We start from the raw sequence: 23544 nt of genomic DNA on the forward strand, positions 1-23544 counted from the left end.
GGCCCGGCCGGGGGCCCCCCCCCCCCCCCCCCCCCCGAGTGCACAAATTTTTGTGCACCGGGCCTCTAGTTATAAATATAATAGTGAAATAAAAAGAGGTTACTTTACATCCTTATAAAATCTTCTGAGATCAGACAAGATCGGACACATCCTGTAAAATTTTAAGTTTTGTACATTTTTAGCTAATAACACTGTAGATGGGAGAAAATGCTTATCTAATTACTTCTTTGGATATCTCTGGAGCAGTGGTTCTCCATGGAGGGAGGCTGTCCAATTTTGCGCTCCTATGGTTATTTGAGCAGTAGAAAATGTCTGGAAACATCTTAGGTTACAATGGGGGAAGGAAAGGGTAGCGACAGGAGGAGAGTACTGCTGGCCTCTAGCAGGTAAAGCCAGGGATGCTGCTAAACATCTTACAATGTACAGAGCAGTCCCCACAATAACATATTATGTGGCCCCAAATGTCAGTAGTGCCAGGATTGAGAAACCCTGCTTTAAAGATCTCATTTCTATGCATTGTTAATAACAGCCTCCAATTTAGATGATATTATAAAGGCCACCTAACCTAATCTTGGGCATCAAAGAACACTTTCCTTGAAAGGTGAAATCATGATAGTATTTTTTGTCACATGGATATGCAATTGAATTGATGTTCTGCATTAATTTTGTATAACACCTGTTAGATTCTTATGGCTACCTTAAACATTAAAATTTAATAAGTTACCTTCAGTATGCTGTTCCTGTTTTGTCCTATCAGTTGGGTTATGCATTTACCAAGAGCTTATTGCATTGTTTACCTGCTTATTTATGTAAAATCAGCTAATACTAACATAAATATTGAACAGGATTGTAAAAGAATGTTGAATAAAATAATCAGTAAAACAAATTGTGAAAAAGTAGGTGTGGGAGGGTGAGAGTTATAAAATTCAGGGACTCTTCACTTGGCAAATGGCCTCAGATTCTTTTTCTATTATTTTTTTACTTTTTATCTAATTTATTGGGGTGACATTGGTTAATAAGTCTTTTTCTATTTTAAAATAGCCCAAACTGGAAATTATTTACAATTCATTTTGAGTGAGGTTTATTATGCAAGGAAGATGGTGAGGATTCCAAACAGTGGATCCATGCTCAGAGGGTACTGTTAAACAAATTTGCATTTATATATTTTTACTTAAAGTATACTGTTTTCCACTAACAAATGACTAGTAGTCCTAATTAAATTGGATAAAATTCTATCTACAGTAAATCTTATAGAATTTATAATAGTATTGGAAAAAATGTTACCGAATATTGATTATACTTCAGAAACATACTAAGAATTAGGGATTAGATTTTGTAGGCTTGTTTATTTATTGGAAGTAATCTTTTATTTTTATCTTTAAGTCGAGATTATTGACTATTTGTTACTAAACTTTCTACAGATTCACTCTTCATTGTACCTGTGCTTCTCCCTTGCCTCGCTCTTTTAAATAGTTAATTCTACCTAGGAGTATATCAGTAATTCAGTTATTTGAATGGGAAAAAATTAAGACAACAAAAGAAACTTATTCTGAAGATATCACAAGTTTCATTTATTACGAGAAGATATGAACTGGGAAATAAGGTTCTCATTTCAATGACTAATGTTAATGTTTTAGTTCAGATTTAATCAATGTATTCCTTTTTTAGTAATTAATTTTTTAAGTGTAAATGCATACTTTAATTTTGAAAAGTAAATGTCAGTTTGGACAGAAGAATGCCCCATGAGCATTATGGGAGAAAATACCAAGTATAATTCTCTTCCAGATGGCACCCCTACAGGTGAAGCAGCAGCCTGTGAAATTACAGTCTTGAGCAGGGCATTTGGAGCAAAGCCTTCTGGTATCAGTAATGAATGACTTGGTCAGAACCAAGGACAATTCCCAGGAAATTAAAGGCTATACTGTCACGGAGGGAGCCTATAGTAAAATGAAGTTTAGCAAAGTGGAAAGTTGAGAGAAAGGACAATAACCACTAGCAATACTATATGAATCTTCTCATCTGTTAATATTTTTAATTAGGCATATTAATTTAGCTCACAAATGTCATATATTGATTCTACATATATTCTGGTACTTCAATTGATTTTTCTAAACTGATAATTTTTACAATAAAATGGTGGTAATAGTTGCCAACTAAACTATCAATTTGAAATACTATGAATCATACATCTACTGTAAATTCAATTCTTGTTTAATATGCTCTATGGGAAATTTTTTATTTCAGAACATTTGAGTACTTAATTGTAACTAGTATAATGCACATACTAAATCTCATTTTCAATCCAGCAAATCAATTTAAGAAGCAACATAAAATAATGGTTCAGAATTTGGCCTGTGTTTTTACACCACGGTTCACATCCTGGCTCATTCAGCTGTTTCCATGATTATGAGCTGTTTTTTAAGTCCTCTTATTTTAAGTTGTAATTTAACATTTTTAAACTTTGTTTTCTTATCAGTTAAATGGAAATAATAATGTGCTTTAGGGAAGAATTAAATAAGATGATCCATATAAAGACATTTAACACAATGAACTTTAACAGTCATCACCACTATTATTTGTAATTTTTAATTTTAGAAAGGAAAACACATACTTTCTAGAGGAAAGTATTGTGTTTTTTGTTTGTTTTTAAAATATATTTTTATTGATTTCAGAGAGGAAGGGAGAGGGAGAGAGAAATAGAAACATCAATGATGAGAGAGAATCATTAATCAGCTGCCTCCTGCATGCCCCCTACTGGGGAACAAGCCCGCAACCTGGCATGTGCCCTGACCAGGAATTGAATTGTGACCTCCTGGTTCATAGGTCAATGCTCAACCACTGACCAACAGCCACCAGATGAAAGTATTTTTTTTTTAAAGATTTCTATTGATTTCAGAGAGGAAGGGAGAAAGAGAGAGAGACAGAGAGAGAGACATCAACGATGAGAGAGAATCATTGATCGGCTGCCTCCTGTATGCCCAACACTGGGGGTTGAGTCCACAACCTGGGCATGTGCCCTGACCGGTAATTGAACAGTGACCTCCTGGTTCATAGGTCGACGTTCAACCACTGAGCCACGCCGGCAAGGCAGTATTTTTTAATTATACACCAGTGAAGAGCAAAAATGATTAAAAAATGGGAAAAGACTTGCTGTGTCCTTCTGCTTCTATATAGCTTAGTCTAGTTCTACCTTCTAGTAGCTGACTCCCATATAGTGACTTCCACCGAATTAAAGAGCTCTGTGATATGGTCTGTGTGTTAACTCTGTGCCAGGCACTGTGCTGAATGCTTTCTTTACATATATCAGGAAGAGCATTTGATCATTTACTTTCATAAATTCTCTGACCCTGTTGTGTTGGCTGATTCTAAAAAATGAGAAGCAAAGACATGGCATTTTATGAGAAGGTATTTTTAGTGCCAGGGATGATGATTCCTTTCTTTTGTTTGTTTGCAGTCTATCTCACTATTGAGTTTAGCAGCATTGGGAATTGAATCTTAAGGCCACTGTTTTGTAAGAGATGCTAAAAATTGTCCAGTGTTATTTTTCCATCAACATGATTTAAAATAAGTTACTTAACCTCTCTAGTACTGATTTCTCTCATCTGAAAATTAGGTTGTTTTAAATAGTTAAAACTTTAGAAACTGTCTCTAATATTATCTTATCAGGATTCTAATCTTAGCTAAGGTAATTATGAAGGGGTAAGTAGGAAAATGCCTATTGGTTTTTATTATATTAAATGAAAGCAAATGGATGGGAAAGTCTTAAGCTATAAATACCAGTTCAGAGTATTAAGTAAAATTGATTTTTTGGCCCAGGGGAGGGGAAAAATCCCTGTGATTGTCTTTTTAAGAAGAATCTTGGAATTGGCTCTAATGTGTCCAATTTTATCAAGTTGTTTTGATAGGGTTTTAAAAATTTTATTAATTTTAAATAATTTTTTAGCAGATGTATATATAGATATATATATTACTACATATTTTGGTGTGTATATACATACACATAGTCTTGGCTGATGTGAAAAAAGAAGTGACACAAGAAAATGTGTTCTGATTAACTCCTGGGGAAAAAGGAATTCTACTTCTTACTCTGGATTGTAATATAAGACTCTTCACTAAATAAATGTTATTACATCAATCTGGACAGTCTGGTAAACCTTTATTCTCTAATATTAAACATAATTTCAAAATTCTGATTAGCCTTTACAAATATGTTTTTTACATAGCTCTTAATTTTTTTCATCTGGGCTAGTAAATTTATTGTTCTAAACCTTTTACATGTATGAACATTTTAATCCTCACAACAACTGTATGAAATACAATGTCATTGTCACTGTCATTTTACAGATGAAGAAATTGAGGCATAATGATGTTAACTTAGCCAATAGAAAAGGGGGCTCATCTGGGATTAAATTCAGGAATCCATCCTCTCAACCACTATACCATTGGTATTGACCATAATATCAATTTAAAATAGGTGTAATTTAATCTCTGATGAATGGCTAATAATATCTTTATCTTCAATGCAATAAAGGACGTGTTGCTAGAAGGAGGTACTTTCACCTATTGATTAAAGACTTTTTTTTGGTTTGTAGTACATGAAAGCAAGATGGTATTTGAGCATATGGAAACAAAATACTTAGATTTAGCTAACTGCTTTGAAAGAGTAATACTAGAAACAGTTTTGACACAGTGCCAAATCAGTAACAGTTTTTAATACCCCCTTCCAAAAATGATTGGAATATAATGAGTACTTAATTTGTACCAAAATATGAATTTATTTTCTTTTTTCTTTAAACCTTCAGCACTCTTACAAATAGGAACCATTTTTTTTTCCAGCCTATTAACATGTTTTATCAGCTGATCTTTTCCTCATAGGGCAAATGGATGCCTGTTCTTTTGTTGTTTTGTTGTTGTTGTTATAAATCCTTACCTCAGGATGTGTTTTTTTTTCCATTGATTTCTAGAAAGAGTGGAAGGGAGGGAGGATGGAGAGAGAGAGAGAGAGAGAGAGAGAGAGAGAGAGAAAGAGAGAGAGAAACATTGACAAGAGAGAGATATATGGATTGGTTGCCTCCCCAGGTACCCCAGTAGGGGAACCTGCAACTAAGGTAATGTGTTCTTGACTGGAATCGAACCCACAACCCTTTGATCTGAAGGCTGACTAACCACTGAGCAAAACTCGCCAGGGTGATGCCTCCTCTTTTAATAATTTCTTAGCATAAATTATTATTCACCTTAGTCAGTTGATGAATGCTTATTTATTAGCATTTGTGTGCATAGATCTGCATGTCATGTCAGATTGATAAAGATTTATTTGAATTCCAAAAATCTCTTATGCTTTGAATACACAAATGATGTTAAAGGGGAACCAACTTGTAAGAGTTAGACATATTACTGAAGAAATCTATCTAGAGAAAGACTTTCCACCAAATCCTTAATTTTCCTAATGTAAATAGATTGGTAAAAGCTTTGTTGCAAAATCTTTCTTTTGTAGGCAATTATTTTCTTATCAATGAATTAGTGTGTTGGGGGTAAATGCCAAAGTAGAGTTGCTAGGGGCAATTTAATTAGCTTCCTTCATAAGTGATTCAAGCATGAGAGCTGTGTTTTCTGTAATTTAAATTTGCTGTTAATCTCTTGGGAAGATTATTCATTTGGATTTGCATTTTCTTGTTCTAGAGAAACCATTAAAAAAACTTTATTGTTGTTAAAGGCAGTTGTATTTATCCTGTCAAATGGTTATTTGTACACAAAGCAAATGAGTGAGAACAGTTTTGATTTAGAATGCTAACATCAGGGTAAAATTCATATTGGTTCACCCTAACCAATAGATATAGTATGTGCTAAGCTCTGCACCGAGCACTTAATTTTCCTTGCTTATCAGGGCTGTTGGCGGATGGGCCCCTAGAAGGAGAAAGACTAACTGAAACTGGCATTAACCTCTCACTTATGATTACTTTATCATTTATTTAATAAACCATAGCATACTGTTAGAATGCACTGTGCTTGTGATACCAGTAGGGACAAGTTATCTTTTCTTTTGACCTATGATTTTCCTTTCTTGGCAGAGGATTCATTACTGCTCTCTAAAATCTGGAGTGTATTGGGGCTGTGTTTCAAACAACACTAGCTGTGCAAGGTGTTGATAGTTGTTAAATAGAAAAAAAAGAGGTGTCTAGTCGAAGAGTGGTTAAAATATGTTCCTCAGTGCTCTTTACCTTAACACTTCTTATAACTCTTATTGTGCCAATGTGCACTATGAATCTCTAGCATCTGGTCTTTCTCAAATCTCTTGTATTAAAGCCAACTCCCCCCCCCCCCCTTTTTTTTTTAACCAAAGAGAAAGTCACTGGGGCAGGAAACTGTTTGGAAAATGATGTTCTAGACCAGGATAGATCAACCAGGATATATCATCTGGGGCCAAATAGTTCTTTGTTATGGGGGCTTTTCTGTGCATTACAGGATGCTCATCAGCATCCTTGGCTCTCTTTACCAGATGCCAGTAGCATCCCTCCACCCCATCCCCATTTGTGACAATCAAAATGTGTCCAGACGTCCCCTGAGAGCAAAATCTTAAGAACCACTCTAGATTAATTTTGCAATATTCTGGAGAGTTACAGGTTTTGTCAACAATTTGACAAATATTTTTTCAAATATTTCTTTGAATGAGAAAGAAACAATAGTCTAGAAAGTAGAAGCTCAGATAAAAAAAAGGTTCAGTAGATTCTACCGTAATAAATTTTCTGGATTCACTTTATACCCTGGCCTGGTTTTCTAACAATTATTATGTAGAGAACTTACTACAAAAAATAATTTCAAAATTTGCAGAATATTTTGTGGCATAGACAAAGTATATATATTTTTATTAAAAGAGTAGGCAGATATTTAAACTGATCTTTCTGTAAGAATATTACACATTTCCAAACTCAATTTTTTTTCTGTTTTCTGCAGGGTTATTTTCTTCTTTTCGAATCTATGTTAGATTCTGTTCTTTATGCAAAGAACAAATACTTGACAAAAGGAGGATCGGGTAAGTATAAAATTCTAGTTTTAATAACATATTTTAGTCTGACAGAACCAAATGAACCTTTAGATTTCAAATAAACTATGCGTGACTGAGAAAGTTCCCAATAGAGATGAAAGATGTTTCCATTAGATGAAGCTATAAGACATTCGTTCAGAATACTGTTGATAGTAGAATATTATATAAGACTAGAGGCCCAGTGCATGGAATTCGTGCATGGGGGTGGGGTGTTCTCAGCCCGGCCTGCACCCTCTCCAATCTGAGACCCTTCAGAGGATGTCCGACTGCTGGGTTAGGCCCGATCCTCAGTCAGACATCCCTCTTGCAATCCGGAACCTCTGGCTACTAACCGCTCACCTGCCTGCCGGCCTGATCACCCCTACCTTGCCCGCCTGCTGGCCTGATCGCCCCTAACTTGCTCCTCCACCAGCCGGATCGCCCCTAACTGCCTCTGCCTCGGCCCCCAGCCTAAGCCATAGTCTGGCCTCCCTCTGCGGGAGGTGACCTGGTGGATCAGGGGAAGGCGCTGCCCCCATGACCCCACTGCTGCTGCCACTGCCTGCCTGAGCCTGGGCCCTTCGCAGCCATGCCTCTGCCCTTCGCAGCCTCCCATGGCTGCTTGAGCCTTGGCCCTTGCAGCTGCTGCGGCTTTGTCCAGAAGGACATCCAGAAGGTCGTCTAGAAGATGTCCGCCTAATTAGCATATTACCCTTTTATTAGTATAGATATGCAGGACTCAAAGTTAATGATATTCTCAAGAACACTTTTTTGTAAATACATTAAGGACTAGATTTTGAAGTTCTTTGATTTTCAAGTCAAAATGTCACAAAGTTTTTTATTTTTAATCTTTATGACATTTAGTTTTCTTTTTTCCAAAAGAGTATTGCATGCTAGATTGGAGATTGTTCACTTTAATGGCAAATTTTCCATGACTTCACTAAATATATAAACCTGGTTTCTGTGTGATTTAATGAGAAGATTTAAATAGTGACTGGTTTCTACTAAGTTGTTAAAACATAACATACCCAATCAGTATTTTTAAATGGACCCCAATAAATTTGGAAGGCTTTCTTTTTATTAACTTTTAATCATGTTAACTCTGCTTACTCAGAGTGAGATTAGGTTTTTATAGGCCTTCTGCTGGGTAGAGTTGTATACAAACAAAATGTTCTCTTTCAGGGCAGAGACTATGTTTTGCTCATCTTTGACTCTTCAGTGAGCTCCATAGCTCCTGCAGCATAGGTAGAACATCATACATGTTTACTGAATTGAATCATTAAAACTGAATTGAATAGCATCGGTCTCCCTTCATTCACCTCTCCCTGCACCTTCCCTTCCTCAAAGCTTCAGGATCAACAAATGGTATCCATGATCAGAGTACAAGTGCTAAAAGTATATATACAAATAGATGAAAAGGAGATATTTGGAAGTAGTGACATAAAGCACTGGACCATATTATGCCTCTTGCTGATCTGTGGTCTATGAAATTACTTTGGTAGTAATGGTATAATAGAAATCAATAAGGCCAAAACATAAAACACAGAGAAAATTCTCTAGTATAGTAGAGTCCTTTTTTTTTTAATAGCATTTAAATGGATTGCCTTTCTTTTTTCAAAATGCTCTCATCACTATATTTTCTGCAACCATTTTAAGATATGTCCCTGGTCTCTGACATGAACCTGGCTAGAATTTTTAGATATATTTTTCTCTGCAACTTATTAGCTATATCATTCTATAAATGCAGTGACTTTTTTAAAAAAAATGAGAACCACACTTAATGACTAAAAATTAATATTATCTACCATTTGTTGATTGTCTATACAAGCTACCAAATAATATACTCTACCTTTACTTATGTTATTACATGTAAACCTCACAATAGCTCTTTGAGGTTTTAGAAACAAATGTGACCTGGATGACACATATTAAGTGGTCAGGCCTTGATTTTTTTTTTTTAATCTCAGATTTGCTGGATCTTTCTTTTCACTATTCATTATTTCCCTACTAAAAGTGTATTTTATTGAATCTGATTTTTGCCTTGAGTTGTTCTAGGGAAGATTCAGAAAACTGTTTCCATACCTCCCTCGGTGATACTCATTGATCTTACTGAAGGAGTGACAGCAACTTAATGCACTTAAATTGAATTGTTGATGAAATTCATTAAGAACTTAGAGCATGTGAATAATGGGGTTGTAGTTGAAGTAGTGGCAGAGCTTTTTCCCAGTGTCAGAGGGTTACTAGTAAAATGGAGGCTCATAAGTCTAGCTCTTTCTATATTTTTTATGACTAATATTAGCACTAAGATAATCTGGAGGTATATTGAAAAGAGGTCAGCATTACCTGCCTAAGCAGTGCTGTTGAATGTTATTTGTTGACACAATCAAGAGAAAAGAAGTCAGAAGTGAGTAACATGAAGTGGTTTTGCCTATTTTGTGCATTTGAATATGCCTTGATGATGAATATCACCAAATCAACTAGACGCACATTCTGCTATTGCAAAATAGAGTTTTCTGTTACGTTTTCCTAACAGAAATATTTACTAAGCAATTAGCAGTGCAAAGAATTTAGAAAGATGATTGAGTTATGAGAGAGGGAGAATATTGAAGACCCATGTATGCATGAAGGGACCACGGCTTACTTTTATATTAGGGTTCACTTTATTCTCATATATATAATGGCATAGAGTAAATAAAACCTTTATAAAAACATAGTCAGCCAATAACTTGAGTATTCATTCTCTTTGTTATCACCAAGAAATTCCACAGTACTTTAGAGGTACTCATTTATTACTATTACTACTAATAGAAATAATTGTGTATAGTTAATGAAATTGGGCTTACTAAAGACTGCTTATACTAATTTTAGCTAAGATTTAGTAATATTAATTATGTGTTAGGAATTGTAGTGTTTTACATTCAAACAACAACGTGATGAAGAAGAAAACTATGAAAATGTTTGATTGTAATCAGTGCATAGTTTTATAGGTAGAATTAAGACAAAAGCATAGGAGGACAAAATAGAATTCAAATGTTTTATATCCTAACAATATCACATACTACATCTCAGAAAAATTGGAAAGGGAATGCTGAGGGCAAGTAGAAGGAAGTGCATATACTTCAGTAGCTTTATCTTTAGCAGCAAGAATTTATGGAGTATCACTTAAAGCTGAAAAATAGTAATTCTGTTGAGAAATAAATAAATGAATAATCTGAAAGTTAGATTAAGAATGGGACATTTACCTAGTTTCAAAAAACTTCCCCACAAACTATCTTAATTACAAAAGGGAAAAGAGTAATCAGTGTAGAAGCCTAGCAGACTCCACTTTGATCATATAGTCAGGGTTGACATCCTCAGGAATGGGACATATTGAAATTGTGAGCAGATAGGAGCACATAGAAATAATTCATTCTTTTAATTCATAAAGCTGGTAGTAGTTTTTTGAGTTCACAATTGCTTCATAGAAAATTTAGGGGCCCATTAAAGGAGACATCTTCCACATTACTAGGAAAGAAAGTCATTTTCACTGCCTTTCATTACAAGCAAAATGAAAGGTTCCTCCATACACACACACATAGTCAGAACTAAGCTCAAAGTTTTAATGGAGTCCTTTAGAATATATACCTTCTTTGAGTTATAACCATTGAGATTATAAAGTTGAGGACAGTGTCCAATACAACATAAAATTACTAAAATAGCCATTTGCTAACTCACTGTTAATTGACAGACCAACACAATCTCTATGGACCTTTTGTTAAAAATGTATGTTCAAGCCCCACATCAGAGCCTTTTGAACCCAAAACTAGTGGAACAGCCCTGTTTGAGGAATTTATTTACAATGTATGTTTCCCTCTGCATTAATAGGGTTCTTGTTGGAAGAAATCGAACTCTACCCTGGCTATTCAACAGAAAAGGAATTTATTAAGACAATAGGGTAGATTAAAAGTTTGCGTGAGAACGAGAAAACCAGGCTGTAAGTTTATACAGTTAGGAACGATGCTTAAAATTATCTCATACGACTGATTTAGAAGTGATACCACTTCTGATGCTGAGGACTAGCTGACACATTGCAATGCTGATCTCGCTAACAGTAGGCCTTGCGGCCTCTGAAAGGTAGACAGAGCTTTAGGTGCATGTCATTAGTGGGGCCTAGCTTCTGTGTACATGCCTCACCTTCAAGGGAGCGAGGGAAAGCAAGTTTCTGTCATTTTTTAGCTTCTGTAGAGGGAAGCAGGCCCTATCTCACAACAGGGAATTTCACAAGTAATTCAGAAGGGGGCAGCAAAATAGAGTGAAGATATATACCATTCTCTGATAGATCTGTGCCTCTCAAAGGTTTTACACAAAGGTTTTACATTGTACTAATAATTTGATTGGAAGCCTGATCTACACTAATAAAAAATGGCCTCTTATAAATTCCAGATTTGCAAATGCTGTCCTTGCTGCTGGAAAACTGAGCAGTACAGTTTATGTACTCCTCTCTAATTGCTGCTTAATTGCTTTCCTTTTAGTATTTCTTTCTGTCCATCTCATTTTTTTTAAAACTCAGACCAAGTAAAGCTGAACATTTCCATTTTCTTCATTTTGCCCTGAAATTTTATTAATCTCCAATTCTTCTCAACCGTTTTCTCCTCTTCCTCTTCCAATAAGTGTCCTTAGGAAAATGGGGTTCCTCTTTCTCTGTTTTCCTTTTGAAAAACATAAATGTGGCATAATGGAAAGCACATAGATTTTGCAGATAGATTGAATCCCTGTTTTGTCAATTAACTAGTTATCTAGTTAGCTGATTAACACCAGTAATTTGAGCAGGTTAGTTTATTTTTGTGAACTTCGGTTTCCTTATCTGTAAAAAAATCTGTAATCCACCTTTATAGAATCAGTCAAAAGTCTAAATGGCTTGATATAACATAGTTACTCAATAAATGTTAATTTCCCTCCTGAGTTACAGCTGGTAAACAAGAGATTAGTGTTAGGTTTTTACCTTATAAGAGTGGGAAATGAATTTAAGCAATCATGGTATTAACACCTGCCTTTTACATAGCACTTGACTTTTGCATAACTTATGTCAGTGTGCCATCAGCTAGGGGCAGTGGTTCATAGTGCTTTGAGGTTTCCTTTAGTGTTTCCAGAACTTGCTGTCTGCTTCCTCATCATCAGATCTGCTTTGCTCAGATTTATTATTTTGTTTTCTTCCAATGATATTGCAGTAATATTAACTTCTACGTGTTTTTAGTACATAACTTTTCAGTACATATTGCAACTCTACATTTTAGCCTAGCTAAGTTTTAGTGGCTTAGTCACTATTATAAATTAATGGTGGGGATGTTTCCAATTTCCAAATAAGTCTTAAGTTTTTTAAGATACCCTTATTATGTAAATTGGAAATCAATTTTTAGGCTTGTTCAACTCCCAAAATATTTACTGATTTAGTGACTTAGAACTACATTTTTTCTTCTGCCTATCAATAATTTTATAATTGACTATTATTTCAATCGAATATTTCTCTACTAGAGGCCCGGTGCCTGGATTCGTGTACCGGTGGGGTCCCTCAGCCTGGCCTGTGACCTCTCACAATCTGGGACCCCTCGGGGGATGTTGGAGAGCTGGTTTTGGCCCAATCCCCACAGGCCAGGCTGAGGAACCCCCACTGGTGCACAAATTCATACACTGGGCCGGTTTCAGGCCGATCTTTGCAGGCCAGGCCGAGGGACCCCACCAGTGCACAAATCCATGCACCGGGCCTCTAGTATGCATATAAGGTCTTTGGTTAATCTCTTCCCGCCATCTCCCCTCCCGCTTTCCCTTTGAGATTCATCAGTCTGTTTCATGTTTCCATGCCTGTGCATTGAGCGTCTGCCCCTTCGTGGTCAGTGCACATCAGAGCTACCAGATGTTCGGCTGGTCAGATGGTTGGCTGGTCGGATGATCACTTAGGCTTTTATGTATAGGTATTGTAAAAAGGACAGTTTATTTTTATTTTTATCTCCTTTAGTTCTAAACTTTTTACTCTCTTGTTCTAAACAAGTAATGATGCTAGTATTTACTGGAATTGTTTCTTTATGCAGCTCAGTCTTATCCTTTAGTGTCCAAAAGTTTGTGAGGCATTTCTAAGGGATAAAGGCTTTCCCACCTTTATCTATTCACAATGTGAGCTGTTCTAGTGACAAATGAATTCTGGGCAATGAATCGAGAAGGACACAGATGTCAAAGCTGTGAATTTATAAATGGTCTGTTAAGAGGGTGCTTTTGTCCAATCAGCGCTTTGTTAATTTCACCTACAAGGAGGAATAATTATTCAATTATGCTTCTATCTGACAAAAATCAAATGACAGATGTGTCAGAATGTGAAGGTAAAGGGTTAGTCAGGATTCGGGCAGGTGGCCCAACATTTTAGCCAGCTGTGAGGAGGTAGATATAGAACCAAACACACCTATAACACTGATTACAAGTCCTTTATGAATACTCATAGAACTTAATAACTAAAAGATAATTTCATTTCTAAATTCTAACAGATATAAAAACTATATTTCTGTACTTTTGTGAAATGTGATTAGCTTGAAATATGATTAGCTCAACACTAGAAAAAGTGAAATCATATTCCTCTTTAGTTTATTTCTTTATTATCAACATATTTTCAAAACTTTTAAAATTACTTTTAGTGAGATACCATTTTTTCCTTATGAAAAACTTATCCTTAATTCTTAGTAGAATTGCCCTGACCGGTTTGGCTCAGTGGATAGAGCATCGGCCTGGGGACTGAAGGTCCCGGGTTCGATTCCGATCAAGGGCATGTACCTTGGTTGCAGGCATATCCCCAGTGGGGGGTGTGCAGGAGGCAGCTGATCGATGTTTCTCTCTCATCGATGTTTCTGGCTCTCTATCCCTCTCACTTCCTCTCTGTAGAAAATCAATAAAATATATTTTTAAAAAAAAATTCTTAATAGAATTAATTATTAGTAAACTAGAGACCCGGTGCACAAAATTCGTGCACAGGCAGGGTCCCTAGGCCTGACTGGCGATCGGGACTGATCTGTGGGGCAACTGGCAGGATGATTGGGGGGCCCCTTCTGGCACCCACCTTGGCCGGCCTGGCACCACCCACTTGCTGGCCCTGCCCGCCACCGCCACTGCCAGTCACCTCCCTCTGCGGGGCGACAGGCAGGGCGATCGGGGGGTCCCCTGCTGGCACCCATCTTGGCTGGCCTGGGGCCTGCAGGCTGGGGGCAGCTCCTGCATTGAGTGTCTGCCCCTTGGTGGTCAGTGCGCGTCATAGCAACCAATCATTCCACCTGTCATTACACCATTCGGTCGATATGCATGTTAGGCTTTTATTATATCAGTATAGGATCATATTGCTTAATAGATACAAAAAAAGAAGTTAGCATACTTTTTCTACCAAAGGGCAGATAGTAAATATTTTCAGCTTTATAGGCCACACAGTTTCTGTCCCAACTACTCAGCTTTACCACAGTAACAGCCATAGACCATGGCAGTGTTTCAATTAAACTTATTTATAAAAACAGGCAGTGAGCTGAATTGACCCATGGCCTGTCATTTGCCAACTCCTGATAAAGAGATGATATTTTTTAAATTTCACTAAGATTTAAAATAATATTCTAAAATAGAAGGACTCTATGAACCATGTTAAGTGAATTGAATATTTGTGCACTCCAGAGGATATTCAATTCCCATAGACTACAGTGTGAGTGGCACTCTCTGAAGTAGTACAGTATGGTGGCCCTGATATCTCCCTCATCCATTTCTCTATATCAGAGGTATCTATACCTGGCCTGCTGCCTGTTTTTGTAGATAATGTTTTATTGGAACATTAGCCATGCTCATTTATTTATGTACTAGAGGCCCAATGCACAAAAATTCATGCACTGGGGGTAGGTGTCCCTCAGCCCGGCCTGTACCCTCTCACAGTCCAGGAATCCTCAGGGGATGTTTCCCTCTGCAGGAGGCCGCTAGGTGGGCCCCCGATCGCCTCTCTGCCACCGCTGGTCACCGCCACTCCCCCCCCACCCCCCCACATTGCCATTCCCTACCTCTGCCTGCTGGCATGTGCCTTGGCTGACCTGGCGCCTCCTGCTTGCCGGCCCCACCCCCCACCAACTGGTCGTTCTGCTGTTCAGTCGATTTGCATATTACACTTTCATTATATAGGATTGTCTGTGGCAGAATAATGTGGGAAAGCTTCTACTATTGTCATACTGAATCCCAGAAAGAATGCATAAAGAAGTTTCCAAATATCTAAAGTTGCTTCAGAATTCTGTTTCTTCAGTGTTTCTTATCTTAAAGATCTGGTGTAAGAAACTAAACATACTTTCATGTAGCTGATATTCTTGCTCGGTTAGCATTTTCAGTAACAAATCAGTTACTTGGAAGAATTTGTATCAATCCAAAATTTAAGCACAGGCAAGAGGCTTACCAAGTCTGTGGAGGAGAGTAGAAGTATCTGAATTTACATGGAAGTAGACTAGCCCAACTCTCATATCTGCCTGACAGGCCTAGGCCTCTGTAAGGAGGACTGGAGAAACTTCTTATCAGTGGCATAGCACCAAGTATTTATTCTTGGAGTCTCACATGTCAGGTGTGGAAGAAGCAATTGCTTTAATGCCAGCAGATCTTATCACAGGCTTTATTTGGAAGATAATTTAGTGCTGTTCTCATTGAATAATAAAATTCCTAAGGCTGTGGATAGAAACAAAGTTTGGGGGAAAGAAAAAGTTATTTCTGTACTGCTTAAGTCTGAAGGCTAAGTGATAGTCATAAAATTACTTCTTTTGTGCATTTCTTTGGTACATATGTACTTGCTTTCAATTTGTTGTTATAGGAAAATGTGATTTATATTTTAATTTATGATAATGTGGTGATATTTCATGTTGATTCATTTGAAGGACAAAGTTCATTTTTTATTTATTAATAAAAAGAAATCAGTATTATTTAAAAATTTTTGTTATAAAGATCTATGCTTGTTATCAGAGGAGAGTTTCTTCCTGAATCATTCTCTTCCCTTAATGCTCTTAACACTTGGTTTTCCTCTTACTCCTGTGACCCCAGGTTCTCAGCCATTTTTTTTTCAATATCCTTTTCTTCTACACATCTCTTAAATTGTTACTCATCATGTATTCTTCTTAGGAACCTCATGAGCTCCCATAACTTAGTTTTCATTTATATGCTCATGGTCCCAAATTTATATCTTGAGCCCAGATTCTCTTTTGAATTTCAGACCTATATTCAGCTGCTTAGTGGATATTTTTACCTGTTTGTCTCATAAGCATTAAACTCTCATATTTCTCTTGAATCTGCCCTTATTTATTCCATATTATAATGGTTAGTACCACATTCTGCCCAGTTATAAAGCTAAAAACTGTCATCCTTGACTCTTTCCTCTTCCTCACCTCCATAGCCAGCCAGTCTTAAAGTACTATGAATTCGACCTCCTAAATATTCCTTGAATATATCCCCTCAGTGATATGAAGTGGTCTTCTACACAACTATAATATTCCATCACATGAATTTTTAAGATATTATCTTTTTAAATGATTTGTCCCTCTCTGCATGTTTCAAAGCTATATATAAAGATCTAGTACCTTTTAAAAGTCATCATACTGTAAGTTTAATAAATATGTTCATTTCAGGATTACCTAATTATGCCATCCTCTTTTAATTATTTTAATAGCAACCCATTGGTGAAATCCTTATTTTAATCTTACCATCACAATAATGGAAATCTTTTTTTTTTTAAGGGAGCTACACGATGGGACTTGGTTATTTTCCATGAGCTATACCTTCATAATCCCCCACTGTTAGTAATCAATTGCTAGTGAGCCATACTGATGGATTTGATACTTATATTTAGCCTTTTAAAATTCTGTTTTGTAATAAAGGGAGATAATGCTAAATTGTTGGATATTTTATTTCTTGCAGTCTACCCTGATATTTGCACTATCAGCCTTGTGGCAGTAAGTGATGTGAATAAACATGCTGATAGGATTGCTTTTTGGGATGATGTCTATGGCTTCAACATGTCCTGCATGAAGAAAGCAGTTATTCCAGAAGCTGTTGTGGAAATTTTAGATCCAAAGACTCTTATTTCAGACGCTTATAGTATTAAGGTAGGTGTTTTACCAATTTTATTTTCTCTAATAGTATTGCCACATTTCTTAGTTTTCACTTCTGAGATTAGTATTTGAAATTAATGTTGATTGCCTAAACCGGTTTGGCTCAGTGGATAGAGCGTCGGCTTGCGGACTGAAAGGTCCCAGGTTCGATTCCGGTCAAGGACATGTACCTGGGTTGCGGGCACATCCCCAGTGGGAGATGTGCAGGAGGCAGCTGATCAATGTTTCTCTCTCATCGATGTTTCTAACTCTCTATCTCTCTCCCTTCCTCACTGTAAAAAATCAATAAAATATATTTTAAAAAAAAGAAATTAATGTTGATTTTATATGTAAGATTTCAAACAGTAATTATTCTTCCTATTTTAATCAGTGTAAAACAACTTAAAGTCATAATATGTACCAGTTGACTATATCATTTCTTTGAAATCACTTCTCTTGATATATTGAAGTTTCTTATACTCCAGGGGTTGAGTGATTTACTTTTGACTTAGTGAAGGTAAAAAGTCCTGTCCTGCTATATAGTCATTTCTGCTTCATCACCACCTCCTGGCTTTATTCTAGCTTCCCTTTAATAGCCAGATAATTCATTCATATTATATATTCCACACAATTTAGCTTGTCCTACTCAGACTTCTTCTATCCCTTGCAGAGTAAGTACAGTGAATTTGTCCACTGAACTAAACTATGTTCAGAATGTTCAGTTAATTTCTTTAGTGTTTTAATATCTTATTTTTCACCTTGTAAATATCCAGTTTTATGAATTTTGCTATGTCAAACTTACATGGGTTAAATAATAACATATTGCCTTTCTTATAACTCCTTAATTTGTTTGTTTCAATTAGATAAATATAGATTGTTTAGTGTTTGGTTCAAACATTGTTTCCTCTTTTTACTCACACTATTATTTTCATAACATCAAAAATTGTTTTCTACACAAAGAAGATATTCAGTAAATGTTTATCAATTCTCTTAGATGGATAAAGTATTTAAAATTAGCATAGAATAATAAACATGTAAAATTTTTCAGTAAGAGCAAGCTTATTAAAATTGCATTCAGCTTTTAAGAAAAAAATACAGTCTGCTTCATGATTATAGGACTGTTTAGTGCTCTAGTACTGATAGTAAGGGATTTATTTGGATACTTTGGCTCAGGGTAGGAGTGTACAGTTATAGCCAACTCAGCCCTAAGGCTGAGCAGAAGGAAGAGGATTATGTGGGGGGAGGGAAGGGCTAATTTCTCACCCTAGTGATCTCTTCGCTTAGTGCCAGAAAATGCTATGAATAAATAGTGGAAATACAGAATTTAGGACTGAAAGATGAAGGTGTTTAAAAGTATACCCTTTCTCTTTTTTTAAACATTAATCAGTTATTTGTTTAAGTAAATACAGTTCATTCTGTGCTCCCAATCCCCCTACAAATAAAAGGCACACTTTGTAACTTTCAAATTTTCTAAAACTATCTAAAATAGAGTAATGGTTCAGGTATATAATCATATGAATTGTGTCTACTGTGTTATAATCTACTCATCTAAAGTCAATTGTTAATCTTACAACATACTCTGGTCACACTACTATAACTGATTCCATCTACTCTCCATAATAAAATGGAAAAGGACTTGAACCAGGGCAGATTGGGAAAATAAGAATATTTGACTTTTTTTTAGTTGAATCTTCATAGTTAGTTTGTTAATATCTAACAAACTTATCTTCAGCTGCCATTACAAAATGAATTCTAAATCACTCTGTTCTTTTCATTAGTACTAGAGGCCCGGTGCACGAATTCGTGCACCAGTGGGGTCCTTTGGCCTGGCCTGCAGGATCGGTCCAAAACCGGCTGACATCCCCTGAGGGGTCCTGAATTGTGAGAGGGCGCAGGCCAGGCCGAGAGACCCCACCGGTACATGATCAGGGCCAGGGAGGTTACGTGCAGGCCAGGCCGAGAGACCCCACTGGTACATGATCAGGGCCAGGGAGGTTATGCGGGAGGTTGGGCAGCCGGGAAGGGACCATGGGAGGGCTCCAGGGCGTGTCCGGCCCATCTCGCATAGTCCTAATTGGCCAGACCCCAGCAGCATGCTAACCTACGGGTCGGAGCATCTGCCCCCCTGGTGGTCAGTGCACATCATAGCGAGCGGTTGAGTGACCTTAGCATATCATTAGCATATTACGCTTTGATTCTTTGACTGGACAACCGGACACTTAGCATATTAGGTTTTTATTATATACTAGAGACCCAGTGCATGAATTCGTGCGTGGGTGGGGTCTAGCTGGCCCAGACCCGATCTGCCCCAATTGGGGCCGGGCCTTTTGGGAGGAGGAGACGGCAAGAGGTTGGCCGGCCAGCCCACCCCAATTGGCCTGATCAGGGCCAGGTTGGCTGGGGGGGAAGAGCCGTGGGTGATTGGCTGGTGGGCCCTGCCCCAGATTGGGGTAGGGGGGGCCGATCAGGGGTCAGCAGCCAGGGGAGGGGCTGTGGGAGGTTGGCTGGCCAGCCCCACCCCAATTGGTGTGGGGGGGCGATCGGGGGCGGAGCTGGCTGGGGGAGGAGCTGTGGGCGATGGGCCGACCAACCCACCCCTGAATGGGGTGGGGGGGTCGATCAGGGGCCAGCGGCCTGGGGGAGGGGCCATGGGTGATTGGCTGGCTGGTCCTGCCCCTGATCGGAGTGGGGGGGGGGCAATCAGGGGCGGGGCCGGCTGGGGCCAGTCCTGCCCCTGATTGGAGTGAGGGGGGCTGATCATTGGTGGGGCCGGCCTCAGGGAGGGGCTGTGGGCCAATCAGGGTGGTGGGGGCCCATTGGGGTGGGGCAGGCTGGGGAGAGGGGCTGCAGGAGGTTGGCTGGTTGGCCCCACCCCCAGATCAGCCGGTTCACTGGCTGCAGTGGGCGTCATAGTAACCAGTCATTCTGGTCGTTATGGTGTTCTCGTTGTTTGCTTTTTATATATAGAGAGGATATGTTTTTAAGTTGGCATTTCCTATAAGAAATGACTGTTATCACACAATTTCTAGCAAATGTATTCCACTAGTGGTATACACAATTTTAATTGGAAAACATTTTTTATTTGAAAGTACTTTATTATGTTTTAGAAAAAACTTTACCACATCAGAGCCATGATTTGAGCCACTACACTATTCTTACAAGAAGTCCAAGTAAATAATACTAATTTGATTTTTTTAAAAAAATGAACTAAGTGATAGTCCTAGTAACCCTTAAATTTGGAAACAATCCCAAAAGTGGGGTGTAAATGATTAAAGTTTTCAAAACATTAGTTTACTGTAATCCTTTTTGCACAAAAGGAAGTATTTATCTGTATTTTTGTTTTGTTTTTATTATTTTTACTAAATTATTCTCTTCACTCTTTTAATGGGTAGCATATAGATTGCCATAAAACGTCTGTCTCAGATTTGGAGTTTTCTTCAGATTTTACCCTGAAAATCACAAAGACATCCTTGTGCACGGTAAGTTATGTCATTTGACTTTTTCAAATATAACTAGCAGTGCAGTTGATTGTCAAGCTAATAAATTAATTGCCACTCTTGTGATAAATGAAAAAGATTATTGCCTTTGACAGTCTATCTTTGCCTTGGTTAAGCTATTGAACAGATCTGTTTTAATAGGCCAGTAGACTTTTAAAAAGTTAGTTTAGTTCAGAAGAGAAAGTATTAGGAAATGACGTTTACATAATGATTTTTCTTAATAGATTATTCATTATTACCTACTAGAGGCCTGGTGCACGAAATTCATGCATGGGAGGGGGTGTCCTTCAGCCTGGCCTGCGCCTTCTTGCAATCCGGGCGGGACCCCTCGGGTAGGATCCCTAGGCCTGGCTGGCAATCCGGGCCTATTGGGGCTTTTCTTCCCATGGCTGCCGGCAGCTGGCCCCGCCCCCACTGCTGCCACTGCTTGATTAATAACAACTGACCAATCCTGCAAGGGATTCTTACATAGAAATTAGTTGTCATATCACCAATATTATTAAATAATATTGTTTCAAATCTACTTTCAGTTACCTTCACAAATGTAAAACTGTAATGAAGACTTTTAAGCACTGTGTTTTTTTTTTAGTTATGCATGTTTTTGAAATTTATATAGACAGATGAGTTTATTGAGTTTCATTGGTATGTTCTTTATTTTCTGGATATTGGTCAGGGTTCTTAGTTTCAAACAACAGAGTCCAAATCAGCTTATTTAAGCAGAAAGGGATTTATTTACTAAAAAGAATGAGATAATTTCCAGACATATTGGGAGAGCTAAAGGAAAAGATTATATTTTAAATTTCTAGAAACAACTAGAACTACACCATAGCACTGGCCTGCTACCAAGCTACCAACTCTAATGCTCCTGACCCACTCAGTAAGTGGCAGCCACCACTGACAACCCCAGATGAATAAAACTCTACTACCTGTTCTTCTCCTACCAACTCAGGCTGTCTAGTTCCTCCTTACACACATCTTCATTTAGCACATCTGCTTGGTTGAACCTAGGTTGTGTTGTTCCCTGGCTATCAATATGTCTTGGAAAGTAGTTTTAGCTATAATAGTGTTGTGTTATAGATAGAGTACAAGAAGCTTTATGTTAAAAAATTGCATTTATCTTTCGATGATCTTAGTTTTATTCTGAAAGAGTAAAATAGAAAGAAACAAAACAAAAAAATGAAGTGTGTTTAATCCAAAGATCATAAAATATTTTATACTGAAGAATAACGTATCAAATAGGTACTTGCTGCATTTGTCCCTATACAATCAGAGTTCCATAAGAAAAAGAATCAGAAACAAAGTTATCTTGTAGGTGTAAAGAACCTTTTATATTTACACTAGAGGTTTGATGCACGAAATTTGTGCAAGGGCCTTGACCCCGGCCTCTGCCCGCCACCTCTGCAGCTGGGGGTCTCTGCTGCTGGGGCCTCTGCCGCGGCCCCTGCCCACTGCGACTTTGTCTGGAAGGAAGAACATCCGGTCTAATTAGCATATTATGCTTTAATTACAGATTTTTATTTCTAACATGCCTGAATGGTTTTAGTATAAAACTCTGGAAATGAATCAGGCCTAGAGTTTGGGAGGAGGTAGCAGGAAGTGGGAGTAGATTTGTATATGTCTGATTACTGCTGAGTAATTCACATTGAGAGGAATGTATAGTTTCAAACCATATTTATTGGATGCATGCCAGGCACTGGTGATGTAAATTTTAGTAATTAACAGTCAGTGTTAACTCTTCTGAGATTATTCTGTGAAATAATTAGTCAATATAAATTGTTTTCCCATGGTGATAATATCTCAGAGTCATTTGACGCTTGCATATCAGGCAATGTGCTAATCACTTTAAAAGCATTATTTCATTTAGTCCTCATAATAACCATTTGAAGTGGGTACTAATATTACTCCCCATTTTATGGGTGAAGAAAAAATCACTGTAAAGTTTTACTTGTGAAATATCCTTACTCTTTTCTGACCAAAAAAAACACCCTTCTTAGTGGAATGTACAAACTTTTAAAGGAGCATAAAGAAATGTTATGAATGAGATTTTCTAGGTGTGGAAAAAATGAGGTTGGAAGTTACATTTAAAACAGACTTGAAAAATTTTACTGTTGGCCAATAGTCTATCAGTTGTTGGAAGGGAAAGGGGACGGGAATGTGTATGATCAAAATGTGTTTGTTCCTCCTCAGCGATAGGACTGACAGATTTATATGATAAAATAAGTCACATACCCTCTTTGTAGCAGAGAAAAGTAGACCTTGAATTTTTTTTCTTTACACTTTCAGAGTAAGCTTGTAGTTATTTGGTTAAGCATATACATTTTTTTAGAAATTTCCTTTCCTTCCCAGCATACTTACTCTAATGTGAGCCTGACATGAATAAGAGTTTGTTGCCTAATGCTTTTAGTACATTTTCATTATTTGTGAGTCCCAACTATCCACCCATATCCACTCCAGCTATTTTTGGTGCCAACTCCTTACACTCTTCTCTATGACTGTCTGCAGCTAATTATTATGCAAACCTAATCTCTAAGCCTACTTTTGAATGATAGATTATTTCCCGGTTACTTGGGAATAATTCATAACAAAGGTATTAAAAAGGATGAGTGCCTAATTGGAACTTTCTCATAGTTGTTAGAAGAATTAGTGAAAATAAAAACAATGCCTGGTAAAAGTTGGAGGAAGTTACTTTGGGGAGGAAGAGGTGTGGTTTTTTTAGATGAACTGAAGAAAGAAGTATCCAGTTTTATATTGCTAAGTACAAACCTTCAGATATATGAAAAGTTTTTTTCTTGTGCTTGAAACTTGAATGCATAGCTTAAAAATAAGAAGGACAAAATCTTAGAGTTGCTAAGGCCATTTTAAGTATATACATAACCATTTATTTCTTAATGGGATTCTAAATTTGTGGCTTAATTAAAAT

General features: G+C 37.4%; 1 protein-coding gene across 4 annotated transcripts in view; it reads left to right on the top strand.

Moving 5' to 3' along the window:
• Window positions 1-23544, top strand: part of PRMT3 (protein arginine methyltransferase 3) — a 97735-nt gene that overhangs the window by 37317 nt on the left and 36874 nt on the right. For all 4 annotated transcript variants that reach the window (XM_005869402.2, XM_014542236.1, XM_014542238.1 and 1 more), the window contains 3 exons: window positions 6952-7030; window positions 16955-17142; window positions 20520-20606. In XM_005869402.2, coding sequence (XP_005869464.1) covers window positions 6952-7030; window positions 16955-17142; window positions 20520-20606 — 354 coding nt within the window. The remainder of the gene's footprint in view (window positions 1-6951; window positions 7031-16954; window positions 17143-20519; window positions 20607-23544) is intronic.

Source organism: Myotis brandtii, unplaced genomic scaffold (assembly GCF_000412655.1).
Source record: "Myotis brandtii unplaced genomic scaffold, ASM41265v1 scaffold293, whole genome shotgun sequence".
NCBI lineage: Eukaryota > Metazoa > Chordata > Mammalia > Chiroptera > Vespertilionidae > Myotis > Myotis brandtii.